The following is a 16782-nucleotide window of genomic DNA, read 5'->3' as shown; positions in this document are numbered from 1 at the left end:
ACGGTTTACAGAACTGTCTGTGCATGCTGTGCAATGCACTCTCACTGCTCAGCCTGGTCAGACAATCCGCACAACGTGCTGGGGACACCTCTGACCTCGCTGAAATGGTTCCTCCTTTCCTCAGTATATTCCTCCATTTCCTCTGCAAAAGATATCTAGGGAACACCCACTTTTAATCACAGAGTGATCACTGATAATTAAGAAATCTCACAGTTTCTTGAGAGGTAGGTAAGCCCCTCATGTTATCATCTAAAAGACAGAGACTGAGATAAAGCCAGATTTTCTCAGCTTGATTGACCACTGAGGTAAATATACATGCCCACAACAAAATCTAAGTCCCAGTTTTAGTTCAAGAGAGTAAATAGAGGTAAGAGGGAAGTAATGGAAGAACTATGAAAAAAACCTCAGAACTCCTGTTTTCCAGTCACTGAAACTACTGGGGGAAAAGACAGGAAGAAGATTAAACCAAAGGCTTTTAAAGCAATATTCAGATAGGAACAAAAGCCTAATGATTAGCAGCATTTCAGCTAATTTTGGCTAGAAACCAGATGAATGAATACCTTTTATTTATAATTTATGTACTCAGTGGATACACATTTGCACACACAAGCTCACTGGTAGCTCAAAGCTGGTAGGTGGCTGTGTGAATCCAGTGGTCCAAGCCCTGGTTCAAGACAACCATCTCCCTGATTTACAGGGAACAGAAACACCTCTGAACTCCACTTTTGGGACTGCTGTGGACCAGGAGTGTCTTTTGATGTGAATGAAGCAGCACTTCAGCAAAATCCATATCCGGGCCTCTAACTGAAGTTACTATTGACTACATCTGGAACTTGTTCTGCATTTAGAGGTCAAAACTGGAATCCAAAAGCTAAGTACTAAACTGCATAATTAGTCATTTAGACGAAGTGACCTTATTCTTACTCATGCCAGGCAACTTCATCTCCCATTGGGAATTCATTTCCCAGTGGAAGGTAAACTGCCTTGGGGTTAGTGTTGAAGATCATGCCCATGACACATTACTAGAGTACTAATTCCATCAAACTTTGTCTGAGATCAAAGTACATTTAAAAAAATAAATTATAAGCATCAGCTAGCTCTTATTCATAAAGAGAAAATTAAATTCTTGTAGTGAAAGGGGGGAAGAATGAGCTAAAGAAATAGTAAGACAATGTGGGAAGTATTTAAAAATGACACAAACTGTGATTCCTCTCTCCAAGTTGTGGGAGATGCAGTCACCGCTTGGTTTTTTAAAAACACTCATTGCTGACCTCTGAGTCTTTACTTCCTCTGCACAAACTGGGAGCAAGGTAGCAGTATCAAGGTAGGCAAAGACATGGACACACTGAAATCCTGTGCATTAGCCTTAGGCTGCAGTGGAAACACTTCCCCAGACCACTCCATTTTCTATAACAAGGAGTAAGTTGTTTTTGTTTGTGTCTTTTTTTTCCAAAGCTGATCATTTCCAAAGCTTCTGTAGACCCAGCAAAACATTTTGTGTCATTCTACAGCCCTTCACAGAGTTCAGGGCTCCACATGCCTGGAAGGAGCATACCCAACCCTTTCCAACCCTGCCTACAGCTCCAGGGAGCCTTTGTATGATCCTTCCTGAGAATTTCCTTGAGACTTCACAGTTCCCACTGCTCCCATTAAACAGCCATGGCTGCCATTTTCCCTGTGTGAATACCGTGCATACCCACAGCCTTCAGACGTTCAAACAAAGCCAGAAACAATTACAAACCAAAACCCAACCCCCCAACCTACTTTTGCTCCCCTGGAGAACAATTAGGCAGCACAGGTTATGCATGCAAGGAAGCATTTGGATCCCAGGAGTGAAAGCTTCCAAAGGTAACACTTTGGCCATTTACAGATGAAAATGTTGCTTCTTCCCTGGAGGGGTGCAGAAGATTTCTGCAGCCACAATGAAATGGTTATTAACACCATTCTCCTACTGCATTATGGGCAATGGCTGTAAAAGCAAATTTGGCTTTTACAAGGGAACAGAGACACCTTTTCCAACATATTAAATGTCCTGTGGCAGCTAGGAGAGCCATACACTGTGATTAAGACCATTACATCTGAGCTTGTGACAAAGAATATTCTGCTAACTCTTCAGAAACACCTGCAGAAACCAGTCACACTTTCTTGCATTCAAAACAAAACACTGGGGAGTTACAACAAGTATAGTCCCATATTTCCCCTAATGGCTATTCTGTTTCCTGGAGGCAAAGAAAGAGATTCTTGATCTCACTTACAATAATGTAATCTGAAATTATGCCAGTCAAATCAACTGGTTAGCACTAGGGTAAAGCTGATGGAACTGAAAACAGATTCAGAAGAGCATGAGATGTGCTTAAGTTTATCCTACAACAAAGAGTTCTCTCATCATGTTACCCTTATTGATCAGACATTTTAATAATAGTCCAAAAGTCCACACTACTCTTACCAGGTTTTAACCAAAATTTCCTACCTCCTGTACCTTCTCTTTTATGGCCAGAAACTGAAAACCTCTGTGCAAATACTTTTCTGGCATACCAATAGCTCAGTTTTATGATACTCTCCCATTTAATTTTTAAGGAAAGAATGCAACTAGGAATTGTGTTAGTGGTTATTTGAGAAACAAGAAATGGATATTGAGTTACTTCTGAGTGCCATTAGCCCATCCTGAGAAAAGTCTCCACTTCAAAATTGTATTTTTTTCTGTCTTTATAAAACAAAAGAGTTCCTCTCACATGCTCTTCCCTTTCTGTAAATGGTATGAGAACAGCTGATATGTCTCACACTTGCTCAGGTTAGTTGTGTTCATGTCCAAAAAAAGTCTGGATGCCAGCAGAGTCCTGTCCAGCAGCAGTGTCTGGTGCTGCCCATGGCCTGGCACCCCACTGAAGTACTGAAGAGCAGCAAAGTCTGATTTAGATCAGATGAAAGCTTCCAGCCTATGTGACTCCCCATTATCTGTTATTTTGAATGTCATGTTGCATCACTACACTTTAAAATGCGGCCTCTCCTTTTCTGACAGCTCTGTAAGTTTTGCTACAGGCTATTTCACTCAGACCTCCAAGACCCAGTCTTTGCTGAGTTCACTGAACAGGACAGCCATCAAAAAATCCTTCTCCTAAAGTCATCTCTATGTGTTTGCCATGGGACTCACAACATAGCTCAGTGTCTCCCCTGCAACCGTGTGGGAGACATCCAATCTTTTATCGATCTGTCAGCAAATCAAATTCTTTATCAAACAAGCTGAAGTGTGGGCAGTACCAAGGGAAGCATTCAGAAGACTTTGTCTTTTACTTTTCCACAAAGATGTGTTATTTGTTCTTCCTTTTCTTATGAGATAACTTCCGAACGTTTACTCTGCATGACCTCGGTCAAGATGTGGTGTGCTGCAGGTGCTGCCTCCAAGCCTGTGGGAGTGAGAGCAGGCAGCCAGCAATCAGAGATGGGCACTTTGAAGGAACAGAAGCATTTTTCTGGCAGCCCAGCAGCTGGGGTTCACACTTCAGGGACTGGGGTGAGGTGAGAAGCAGGTGTGCCCAGAGCAGATGTACACACAACACAAACCTGCATGGGCAGAGCTGGTTCAATGTGTGCAACGCTGCTGTTTCTCTGGGAAAAGTGCCCAAATGACAATGTGGACTGAGAGGGATGTGTTGAGGCTCCAGCTAAAGACACATCCAGCTGGGCTCACCATCCTCTGAAAAACTTAGAGAGAGCTGACGAGAGCACCAAGTGCCTGGAGTATTGGGAAACATGCTTGGGAAAAAAAGCCAGAGGAAAGCATTGAGGAACTAGATCTGTTTAGTCTGGAAAAGCAAGGGTGAAACTTGATAAAGGTCTTTTAATATAGAAATGTTTTTAATAAAAAGGGCAGGGATCAATTATTCTGCATATTCTGCTCTGCTCTGGGGGAATGATGTGAAGAAATCCACTTAATTGGATATGAAAGCTTTTTATTCTAATTTTTCACACAGGGAAGCAGAAGAACAGGCCTATGAATATTGTGGAATCTGTTCTCAGAGGTCTGAAAGACCTCCAAGGGCACTCAGACATCTGTTGATCATCTAAGTGTATTTGATCTGTGTTCAATGCAAGAGGCTCTTGAGCCTTTTCCCAGTCCTTTGTACCAATGATTTTGCAAAACACTGGGCTTCATAAAGCACAGGCACATGGCATGGCCATGAGAACAGATGAGGAGGGGAGTTTGTTTGCTGAGTGCTCACCAAAGGAAACCTGTAGCTCTGAGTAAAGGAATAAGAATCTCCTTTGCAAATTAACAATCCTGCTACAAGGACTTGTCTCAATCATCACTGTCTCCTAAAAAAATAAATGACATGGCTTGTAGATCCCTGAACTTCAGACCAGAAAAAGGGAAAGCATTGAGTTTGGCCAGACTGACTTTGTAAGAAACAGAGCAGGTCCATAGTTCAGAGGTGATTCTTCATCCTTACACAATGACTTTCATCTAAGAATGTCAGAATGTTAAAGCCTCATTGCAGGATTAAGCTAGGTGGCAATCTCACAATATTTTACAGATCAGTGAACAGGAGGTTAAGAGGTATATTTTGCACAAGATTTGATCATCACCTGTGACTGAAATCAAAGAAGTCACACTGAGATAAATGAAAGCTAGGGATGCTTAGATTCCTCAAATCAGTCCAATTGTTGCTAGCAATTAGTGAATAAAGAATAGAAACCTAGAAGTACAGGCTTTCATTTCACACCAGCTCCTGCCAGTGCATGTGAGTCATCAGGGTGTCTTACAGCACAACTGTTCATCACTACACAAACTGTACGAACCAGAAAGATTCCACACTCTTTAGATTGAATAGACCTCATGCAAACTTCTGTCACAAACACAACTGCTTTCCTGGCAAGTTTCAGGCATGCAGCTGATACTGAAACATGATGAGTTATTTTAAAAGTCACTTGCGTAAAATAAATAACGTGCAGCATATGTTATGTTTCAGGTTATGAAAACATTCCACAACAAACTGGCTTAAAACAATTAAAAACGTTTCAGTCAATGGACAAAAGTTCAAGCTGTAACTTTTCTTGAGCTGCCTCTGCTTCCAAGCATTTGTCTTCATGATATGTGTATTTTCGGATGTTGACAGGAATGTTCCACATATAATCTGTTTGAAAATCTCCACACTAGATTTGCTACTAGTAGAGACCTCAAAACTATGACAGAAACAGGCTAAAACGAACTTTTTGTGTGGGATGATGCATGATCAGACAAGAAGAGTTCATACACAAAAACCTGGAAATTCTGGCTTTATCCAGCAGTCGAAGCTACAGCCAGGGATGTTCCAACAACACAGCCAGGGACTGACTGAGGGAAAGTGTGAAGGGGCTGACAGGGGGAATCCAAAATCCTTGAGGTTGGGAAAGGCCTTTGAGATCACTGAGTCCCATCAAGAAATTCAGAGAGCAGCGGATGAGGAGTGGAATGTCTTGGTTGTGTTTCGATTTTGGGAAATCAAGGCTGGGCATTCCTGGTGAGGGAAAGGATCCCAGCACTGTCACAGTGCATGCAGTCTCCTGATGCCTTTTGGTGTTGAGCACAGAAATGTTGGAACATTCTTTTGCCTTTCCCTGTGTCTGATCTTATCTGCTCAGTTTCAGCTGTATATGTAGTAAACAGCCAATTCTACATCAGGGCAGCTGCAATGCTTTAGCTAATCAACTTCTGCATTTTCTTTTTACTTTTTCCTCCCCCACCCCCGCCACAGTAATTTGGGTCTGTATGAGGCGAACCAGTAAAGCAAAAGGCTTCATAATTCCAGGATATTTGCTTTGAGACGACAGATGTAGGAACTGGCAGTGAGGCAGATGGGGAGCATGGAAGGCAGCTGTGTTATTAGCAGCAATTTATCTATTACAACAGTGTGTGGACATGACACCTAAGAACAGGGGCCAGTAGTGCCAGGCACTACAGACACGTCATGGGAGCCAGAGCTTCCAAAGCTCGATCTCACCAGCCCTGGGAGTGGGAGCAGGGGCCACAGATATGAAATAACTCACTCAGGATTACAGAGAGGGTCAATGGCAGAGAAAATATTGAGCCCAATCCCAATACCCAGGGCAGGATCACTTGCTGCATCTGAGTGAAGCAAATCAGCAATGCCTGTCAGCTGTGGGGTTTGTTTTGTAGCTGCAAGCTGATCTGGAGTCATGACAAATCTGTTTTCCCTCATATGCTACTAAACTATCAAAACACATGTTGACACACAGGAAAATACAATGACTGGAGACAACAGAGCTCTCGGCAAGCAGCTGAGCATGTTCGAGCCTGGTGGGGCTGTACCTAAACCAACAAAGGACCACACTACCACCTCAGTTCTTGTGGTGGACCTGAAATACCTTCAGGTACTCACCCTGGACTCCTCAGGGTACCTCTTGTGCCTCAGCAAGCCCAGCAGCAGAAACTTCACATTTCCTGCCTGTGTTCCCAGCATCCTTCCTCTTTGGTGCTGGGATCCAAGCTGCAGTCTAGAACCTGCCCTTCCTTGGAGAAACAGCAGCCTCTGAGGTTTCCTTCCTGACAAGTGCATAGGAAGTATATGAATTATTTTTTGGCTCTCCTGTTAGCCAGCAACAGGGCCTGCTATCTGACTATACCTTATTTTTCCTCTTCTCAGTAGACAATTTTGTAGCTGCTCCTTTCCAGAAACCTCATTTCTGCTCCCGATAGAGGCAAACAAGCAATGCCATGCAAATGGTGTGAGTCAACAGGCTTCCTACATAAAGCTTTCCAGTCCAAAGTGTGGTTTCCTTGGAATGTTGACTTATTTGATTCAGAGAAATCTGGGGGCATAACCACAACAGGAGTTTCGGAGCAACAAAGGAAAAGACTGCCTAAGCTCAAGAAAGGGAAAATTCTTCCTGGCTCCTATTGATGACCAGAGCTTAAACACCCAAAGCCCCATAGAAAGTAATTTTGAAATAACAAATTGTCCCATGAGACAAAATTTAGTTGCTTCATCATCTCCTTTTGCAAGTCCAGTGAATCAGCTGCAGACTTTATACTCTTCAATTAAACAGAAACACTCACCACAATCCCAACCAGCTACAGGGTTTTTGGTACAGCTTATTTTAAGAATCTAAACTGGTCAGCACAGAAGATATGCTTTTGACTTCAATTAGTGAGAAATTTGGCCTCACAAGAAGTGCTTGGCAGGATATTTTTCTGCATCTTCAAACCCTAGTCCTTCCCTACCCATACTTCTAAAGTGATTTTTTTAGAAACATGCTCATAGAGGTTTCTTCACCAAAGAAATACATTTTTCCTCCTTTCTGTTGACAATAGATTTATTGGTGGAGGGGTGCTCATAAACCAGGCAGCTGAAATTGTTTTAAATAAACTTGAATTTAAAGCAGGGGAAGGGAAAGTTTTGTTTTACTTGTTGTTGCCCTTTTTCTGCCTTAAAAGCACTTTGCACCCAGATGAAAAGATGGAAACAGATGAAATAACCTGTAGCTGTAAGCAGGATGAGGAGGGCAGCTTAAGGAACAGAGAAGAGAAGGTTTTTATCAACCAGGATTTTCTGTGCACCACACAGTGAGGCTGCTCACAATCCTTTGGAGTGTCACAGAACCACTTTTGGTAGCAACCCAACAGAGCCATGGCTATAGAGCATTGCCACAAGCAGGCAGATATTTGATAAAGCTTTTTAGGAGAACAGTGTATTTCCACTATTACTAGCAGCAAAGATGACAGGACAATTCTGGAAGCTTCTCTTCTCAGGAAGTTTTTTTCTCTTGTCATATGTGCTTATTAAGTTTGGAAAAGATCCAGTGTTCAGCCTCTTATCAGGATCCTCCTACCTTTTAACATCTTCCTGCACTGATGGATGGCCTAAACATTACCAAGCAACCTTATGTTGCAATAGTCATAGCTTGGCTTCCTCTGGTAAACCAAATGTCATTTGTTCCATTAAAAATAAAACACAAAACAACAACCCCTAAACATATAAACACTCATTTACAACCTCGACATTACTGAATGGCTTTCTTGCAGGAAAACAAACAGATCCCTGCTTGAATTCACTCCTGAGACACAAGGCTGTAAACAGCAGTAACCCTTCCCTGGCGGGGTAAAGCCTGGTCCACACTGAGCTCCACTCCAGGGCTGTTTTGCCATCACTTGCAGGGGGGATTCTATAGAACCTGCCTTCATCTTTTTCCATTAGCAGGTCAAAATCCTGAGGAAACATTTGAATGAAAAATGAAAATCCAAAAGAGAGTCCGGGGAGGTCTTGAAAAGAATTGGGAAAGGAATTAAACAATAATCAGGCAGGAACCAGTGGCCCACTCACAGAAAGACTGGAAACACCCAGGAAAGCAAACAAAATCACTGCTGGAAACAGGTCATTCCCCTATCACCTGGATCACACAATCCATTAGCTATCATATGGTAGCAGCCATCTGCAAAGAGCTGAGAGGGAAGACATTTATTGTAGGGAATGACACGCTGTTTGCAGTGGCATATTCCACTCTTCCTCACTTCTGCTTGTTGGACAAACAACATCAGTGCAAGGATAATAAACTTGCTATATGCTTGATTTTTGACTCAGGTCAGAGTCTGACTTGGTTAAAAAATAATAAATTAGCATACAAGCTAAAGCTTGGCAAGCAGGTTAAATGATTTTTTTCATTGTTGTTGGATTACTGGGTAAAAAATATTAAACATGAATAGCTTGACGTGTCACATATCCACAACTTAAATATGCTGATTATTTCTAAATCAATTTGTAGAAAAAATACTTTTTCAAAAATCTCACTTTTTACACTTACCTAGTAATATTTCAAAGATTTTTTTTTTACTGTGAAATTTAAAACCCTGTGATTCCCAGTTCCAAGTTAAAATAGCACACTCTACCAGCTTACTGATTCTTCTGGTTGCATCATCCCAGCCAAAGGTGTTGGCCTCAGGCATCTCATCTGAATTTTCCTGACCTATTCTCTTGAGGCTACTCTGATGCTGAAGTCTCCAGATGTTTTTCCAGAATCCTAATTTCCTATTACAAGGGAATCAGGTGAGAAATAAGGTATGATTAACTTCCATTCTCACCACATGCCTCTTCATTGTCTTCTTTTCTGGGATCAAGCATAGGGTTGCCTGTTACTGCTTCTGAGTTTAGCACGAGGAATCCTGAGCCCAGGGAGACATTAACTGATCCATTATGCTTTTGGTTTCAGAAATCTGAAACTGAACCAACCAGCAAAGTTGCAGCAAGTCAGGGAAATGGAAGGGCTGTGGAGGTCAGGTCATTGAAGGACTTTAGAACTATTGGGAAATCGTGCACAGAATCCTGTGTGGATATGCCATGCATGATAATTTAATGTATTCTGCATTACACCTAGCATGGAATTCACCTCATCACACTTTAATCATCTAAAAGCTGAGACACTCAGAGTCTCCCCAGGCTCCCCGTAGCCAGTGGGCAGAAAGAGTCATCTCATCTCTCCAAGCCAGATGCCTCCAAGGCTGAGTGCTGGGAATGCAGGAGGCTGGACTCACCAGAGGTCTATTTTAATGTCATTCTGTGCAAACACACAAAAGCCATCTCCTGCAGATTTCTGGATGTTTTGCAAGTCAGTGTTCCAGACAGCTGGAAGAGGCTGATTCCTTTTTTCCCATGTGAGCAAAATTTTCAGGCAGAAGAGGCTGTTTCTGGGAAAGCTGAATGGACCTGAAAATCTTTTAGAATTAACTTCCCTGGCCACTGGATAATCCATACAAACCCAATGGAAGTCATGAGGGGCATGCAGAGGGGACAGGGAAAAGATGACCCCTGAAACAGGGAGGAGGAAACGATAATTAGCATATTCATTAGGCGAGGGCAAGCAAATACAGCTTTCCTCCTGCCAGACAATCCTGAGCAGCTCTGCTCTTTGTTTGCAGAGTCCTTTTGGATGGGCTGGCTGTTCTGCAGGAGGAGCTGGAGCAGGCTGGGGGGACTGCCCTGCCTCACAGACAGATGTGAGCCAGGTTTACATGTGAGGTTGACATCCATTAGTGGAAATGAATTTCCATTTTCCAAAGGGTCAAGTCGGAGCAATTCCAGCAAACACAGGGAAGCCAGAAGGCTTTTTCCCAATGACCAAGGCATCCCAATGCTCCTCCTGACTAAAAATGACAAACAGTTACGAAGCATTGCACTCTCCAGAAAAACAGGAAGGAGAAGCAGAACTTCAATAGCCCAGATGAGCACAAAACCAGTGGAGTTAAAGACTCCAGCCCAGACTTTCTGGCAGTCTGAGCAAAGGCATTGCAAATGGAGCCCTTCCTGGGTCTAAAGGACAGGACACAGGACCACCCAAGGACCTATTCTGGGGCAGCATCATCAGGGCAGGGCACACTCCATGTTATTTCCAAGGCTCTCCTGCAAGTTTGGCACCACTGCAAGAGACAGAAGCCCTCAGTAAGTGTTTAGTTAACTAACATTTGTATTATAAACAGTGGGTAAAGGATGAGGAAACAGGACTCGAGCAAACCGTGAGAAAAAAGCCTTTTTGCCTGAGACCACAGCAAAGGGACTCCTCATCAAGGCAACACTGTGATTTTTCAGATTCCCTACCACACTACATTACAGCCCGGCTTCAGTGGCAGACAAATGTTCATTAAAATAAGTTCTGACTAGAAAGCATTAATTTGAGTAACACAGTTGCCGTTCTGCCGCTCAGATATTTTCCCAGAACTGAACTTTGGAAAGATGAGCTTTTTAGAAAGCCCACTGAGAAGGTACTTTCCCGGACTCAGACACAGTGATCAGCAGAGATATTGATCGTGCTGTCTCTGCAACAACAACAGGAATTATACATTGATTTCTCTGGAGACTGGATTATGTATTGATTATGAGAGCTGCAAAGCAGAGGCCTAAGTAATGCTATCATGTCTGGCTAAAATGGTGCTCGTAGAGTAGTGAAGTCAATAGAAAGGGGAGATGAGAAATCCATTGAGGCAAAGGGCAAAGTCCCAGGGTAATTAATTAAATGGCAAAATTCTCCTGGCTCAAGTGATGCCAGGATTTCTATTTAAGCATTTAGCATCCTGAAAAGTCTTCTAATAGGAGCCTGAAGGATGCAGTGAATAACGCTTTGAGCAAGTAAATAATTCTAGCCCATCCTGAGTCCATGTAACACACTGTGGACAGACAGGAACTTCATTCATTGCTTACTTACAATTGGGTCATTAATGAAATGTATAGAGTTTAGAAAAATTTGAAAACTAGCTGTGAAGAAAACTCTTGGACCAAGCCTTAAGGGGCCATCCACTGCAGCCAGTGAAAGGAGATACCTTGTTGGCCTTTTATCAGCAGGATAATAAGCTTACAGGGGGACAGAGATGACTTGCTGGATATAAGTGACATAAGCTGAATTTGTAGGAGAAAGATAACAATGTAGAAAACAGTCCCTGCAGGCTCACTTTTCAAAACACAGAGCCTCTGTCTCGCATTAGACTGCAGATTGCTTTACAGAAGCTTTAGGTTTCTACCTTCCACTGCTTCCCTTGCAGTGGCATTCAGCTTTTGTTCTGGCCATCCCAAAAACTAATTGTAACATGCTCCTTAGGAGGCACTTAGTAAAAATAAACAGGCAGAGGAAGAGGTCTCAAGACTTGAATCCAATTCTTGGTATGGTGTGACCTGCAGGATTCAGACAGAATCATTAAGAAGTGATAGATGAAACTTCCCTTCTGGGAGATGGAAGGGCTTCGCTGATCAGTGAAGGTGACTCACCCAGAAGCACAAGTGCTGAAGTTTGCATTTATTTTGGGGGTGAAAATAGGAAGGAGGGGAAGAAATCTCAAGGAGAGAGGCAAAGGTCCTAGCTGTCAAGATCAAAGCAATGGCCAAAAGGAAACTACTCTGCTGGTGCACAGAGATGGGAGAGGGGTCTGGGAGCAGGAGCCTGACTCAGCTGCATGGCCTGGTCCAGCAGAAGGCCTCATGTATAATTTTAATTTCATCTCATCTATCTTATGTTCTCCATAAACAACTGATTTGAGAGAAGGGCACATTTTAGCCAGTAGACAAGTGGAAGGCAGCAGGCACTGCTGATCAGCTGGAGTCCCTTTCAAGGGACTTTTCCCTCCCTTCCTTCCTTATCCTATAATTGTTTAAAAACAAAGACATCATTTTGTTTACCAAAATCCCCACTGATAGCCTGAGACTGGAGTAAGGAGGTTATTGCTGTGCCCAGCTAACCTCTTGCAGCAAAGAAAGTGCAAACATGGCCTTTATTCTGTGCATTTCCTGGAGGAAAGGGTACTGGACAGGAATTCAGATAAGAAAATTAATGCTGTTGCTGTTCTTTATATTCTGTGAAGTATTTTAATGAGGATAACAATACACATTAGACATCCTGTTCAGTAACATTTTTAGTACCCAGCTGAGTCCAAATATAAACTATAATGGCATATGGAGACTGTCTTAAGAGCCATTTCAAATCAATTTAGTTTTATATAGCGTCTCTCCAAGTCTCTCAAGGTGATTTACAGTGAAAAAGCAAATAGTGGGATAGTGATTTAGTAGAGTAAGGCATGGCAGCTGTCAGACAGGAAGGCAAAAATACTGCATGGAGACGTAAAAGTCTAATTTAAAAGCAGTACAAAGGTAAATATATCTCTTTGCTCTTCCGTACAAGAAGCAGTCAGGTAATGAAGCCAGGTTGGGTTCAATTTAACTCAACACTTCAATGGAACCATTTACAGATGGAACTGGACCTAAAACTGAACCTTTTCCACTCAACTGCTGAGATTAGGAAAAAAACAGGGAAGAAATATTTGTGACCAATTCATTTTAGCAGTTTTACCATCATATTTCACAACCTCAGAAATTTCAGACTTCCTGTGGGTTGGACCTCTGCCCTAGGGGCTTATGAAGTCAAGAAGGCAGCTTGGAGTGACTTTTTCATGGAAATTGTTAAAGCCTTTTTTAAAGAAGCAAATTCTAGTCAAGAAACCTTGACCTGGCTGGTGTGACAAGCATTGTGCTCCTCCTGTGCACAGAGAAGGAATAATTCTTCAGAGAATTGTGAGAGTCAGCTCATTCAGGTAATGTTTCCCTCAGGTACAGGACACCTTCCCTGTGGGTTTTTGCACCTTCCCTGCTTACCTCTCAAGTGAAGCTGCCACAGAAGCCATGAAAACACTCATATTTTGGCACTTTCAATGTGAAGATCACATCTGCTCCTTACATTTCCCTCCCACCAGAGAGTTCAGAATGGGCCAATTGAATGAGTTCAGTTGGATGTGGCTGTTTCAGCGAACTTTAGACAAGAGAGATGGAATATCACTGTCTTCCTAGGACCTGAGTGCACAGAATCCTGGCACAGCTCAGCATGGAAGGGACCTTTGAAGATCATCTGGTCCAACCTTTTGTGGGAAAGGGAGCCTAGATGAGATGATCTAGTGCCCAACAGCATCTTGAAAACCTTGAGGACTCCACCACATCCTTAGGGAGGCTGTTCCTATGTACCTCTTCTTTGAGGCCGAAACCAGACACGTTTCCTTCCACTTAAACCACTCATGTTCCCTTCCAGGGGCCAGGATTTGTCAGGATTTGTCACTGCTGTTGCCTGTAGCTCAGGAACAAGCTGACCTCCTTGTCCACCAGGACAAAGATTTCAATTCCCCAACAAGCAGGCAGGGGCTGCTCAGGATGCCAAAGCTGTGCACAGCCTGAACTTGGATCACTTCAGAGGTACCTCCTTGCTCTGCCATCCTGGTGGATGTCTCACAGGCAGTGACTTTGTGAGTCACACGGGGCTGGGAGTCCTGCTGGCATGCCTGCTCATCTGGGAAAGTGCCTTCTCCTTTCTGCTGTGCAAGAAGTGTATGTTTTATCAAATAAAGTGCATGTTCCCTATGCAAATGAACACCCTTTGGAATGGTGATATACTGACATGTTGTATGTTAAATATGTATGCCCTTTAAAAACTGAAGCAAGAGCTAAAAATCATTTATAAATATTAAAGAGCAAGAAGTCTACTTTTTGTTTTCACTGTGTTTCTGATCCTGCACTCTGGGAAAAACACTCCTCACATTATAAGACTGAATTATCTGTCCAAGAACTAAACCTATAATTTTATTCTATCAGTCAAGCTGTATGTCACGCTATTTTTGTATCAAGACAATCAGGTTCTTTGAAGCACAGACACACACCTACTTAAAAGAAGCTTTCAACTGAAAGCAGAAGACTCCAGAAACAGCAGCAATTTGTACCTTTCAAGGGACTGATAATTAAATAGAGAAATGCTGATTCCAATGAAAAGAAGGTTTCTTTGCTGGCCAGGATGTTCCATTAGGACATTTGGGTCCAGATTCATCTGTTTGGACTGCAGACATCAGTCCTGTGAATCATTGACTCCTAATGGCTTCAAACATGTCCTTTGGAGATACTTCTCTTTCCTGACAAGAAAGGAAAGTAGGCCATCTGCACTCCTATCCCAGCTATCTTAGTTAGATATCTAAAATGAAATTAAATCAATCCAGGCCTTGCTCTAGTTTATTAAGTATTTGTTGTATGGGACACCTATTAGAAAGTCTAGTATTGAACCCATTGTTACAGCACAGTCAACCTTGCCCCTAGGAAGTATTTTCTGCTATGCAGGGTTTCCACATCTCTCTGGGAAGAAGCAGAAGTTTCTCATTAAGGAAAAAAAGTGCAGCAAGACCAACGCAGACATTAAAGTACCACCAGCAGGGGGGCAGTTTTAGATTACAAGTGAAGGAGAGCAGCCCTGGGTTTCACAGGATCACAAAATGGGTGATGTTGGAAGGGACTGCTGGAGCTCATCCAGTTTCCTTCTGCTCAGAGTTGTTAAGGTAACTTGCAAATACCAGAAAAGTCTCAGGACAGACTGTAAATATGCTGTGCCAATTTTACATACTGAGAAACCAGGTACACAGGTCAAATAAGAAGTACAGGGCACGGCAGAGAATGGAAACTCCAGCTCTGGAGTCCCAGTATTTTTCCTTCCTGTAACACCACCGCTCTTTGTTGATGAAGAAGCAGCAGTTTTCAGCTTGGTCTTCACTTTTCATCCACTAAATTATTCCATGTGCTGCACCATGGATGGCAGGAGAGCCAATGGACAGCAGTGAAGGGCTTCAGGAAACCTGCAGCAAGACTGGCTGAAGTCAAGAAATGCTGTCCTCCCCTCACTTTACTAGCTCTGCTATCAGAAAAATGCCTATCTCCCTTTCCAGATGGGAGCTGGAGCAGTGGGAAATATTTTCCCTCAGAGTTTGTTGCTCGTTTCTCTGTTGACAGGAATTTTAAGACAAAAGGTCATTTTGGTGGATTTAAAAAGCAGTGGAACTTCATGCCCCTAATGAATGGGCAGCAGGAACTCATACTGGCAGTGCTCAATGGCTGCACATGAAACTAGCCAGGCTCAGTAAATGAAACCAGATCCCAAAATGCAGCCTGAGATAACTGAAAGTATGCATCAAAGTTTATTGTAGGAAAATGACTGAGTGGAAAAAGAGTGGTCTGCTCTGCCCCTGCACCTCCAAAACATATTGTACCATTTAAACCCTCTAGAAAGACATCTGCCAAAAATGTGATTAATTCTCCTGAAGGTCAAACGTATTCCTTTTGTAAAACAGTTGAAGTAGCAATTGTACGTCTTTGATTACTCTTACGAAAGCAACTTAGGAAAAATCCTAGGATTGCTCTTGTGTTTGAAGCTGGATGTTTACTGCTTACTGGCAGTGACTTGTGTAGCAAAGGTGAAATGTGGCCAGGAAATGATTGTAACCCCTCCAAAAGGGTTAGTCCCAGAGCAGCCTGTCCCAAATTCCAGGAGCACATCAGTGCCTCTGTTTGGAGTGCCACCCTGTGGACACGGCTGCTCCCAGGAGCTCCTCTCCTTCACTCACAACCTGCCGTGGTGGACACAAGGATGGGGGTCAGCACCCCTGAGCCCCCAACCCCACTGTCCCCTGCCAGTCCTGAGTGTCCCTGCCCACCCTGGGGAAAATGGTGCTGGGGGAAGAGTGGGAATTTCTGTACCAAAATACAGTGCCTGTAAGGAAAGACCATTTTTGTCTGTGCTTCCTACACAACAGAGTATGAAATGTCACCACCACTTCTGAGCTGGATAGGAAATAATTGGGGCATCTGTTGGTAACAGCTGAGGTCTCTTGTATTACACCCCCAATGCAGAGCTTTGTACACTGAGAAGAGACCAGAGAAGCCCTTTGCTCATCCATGGATGAATTAAGCCCCTGGTAAGTCAAGTTCATCCTTAGAAGTCAATTTCTGGATTGCATTATGATTTTTTTTTCTCTCTGACTGTTTGTATAAGACTTGCAGGTTTATTCACTGGAGATTGCCACCATAAATTTCAGGAGTCTGGCTTACAGAGCCTGTAACAACCTTGTTTAGTAAAGGTGTGCCTTGCAGCATTCCTTCAGTAATGCCACTTTGGCTGCCCCTTACCTCTGGGGTGAGGTATTTCATCATGATTTCCTTTCCTTTCTCTCCCAGCTTTTCATCTGGAGCAATTTCATATTCTGCCTGGAACAGACATATAAAAAATAAAAGTCAATATTTGTACTCATATTTCACCATTATAACTTCATTTTGGATGTGGCCTTAACAGAACACTCTGTATGAAAAATCTGAAGGACAAATATCATTTTCTGGTGGAACTGAAACCTGTACACACAATCTTATTAAAAACCTTCCACTGTATTTTGACCAGACCCTAGTGGTGCATCTTCTGGGGCTTTGTCTCTTAATTACCACCAATACAATTTAATTAATT

The 16782-nt window shown here is 42.8% G+C and overlaps 1 protein-coding gene across 2 annotated transcripts in view; it reads right to left on the bottom strand.

Annotated features, from left to right (window-relative positions):
* Positions 1-16782, bottom strand: part of GRK5 (G protein-coupled receptor kinase 5) — a 154189-nt gene that overhangs the window by 34371 nt on the left and 103036 nt on the right. For both annotated transcript variants that reach the window (XM_015633438.3, XM_015633439.2), the window contains one exon: positions 16455-16532. In XM_015633438.3, coding sequence (XP_015488924.1) covers positions 16455-16532 — 78 coding nt within the window. The remainder of the gene's footprint in view (positions 1-16454; positions 16533-16782) is intronic.

This window comes from Parus major, chromosome 6, assembly GCF_001522545.3.
Source record: "Parus major isolate Abel chromosome 6, Parus_major1.1, whole genome shotgun sequence".
Taxonomy (NCBI): Eukaryota; Metazoa; Chordata; class Aves; order Passeriformes; family Paridae; genus Parus; species Parus major.
Note: the sequence above shows the minus strand (reverse complement) of the source record. Positions and strands in the feature narration are given on the sequence as shown.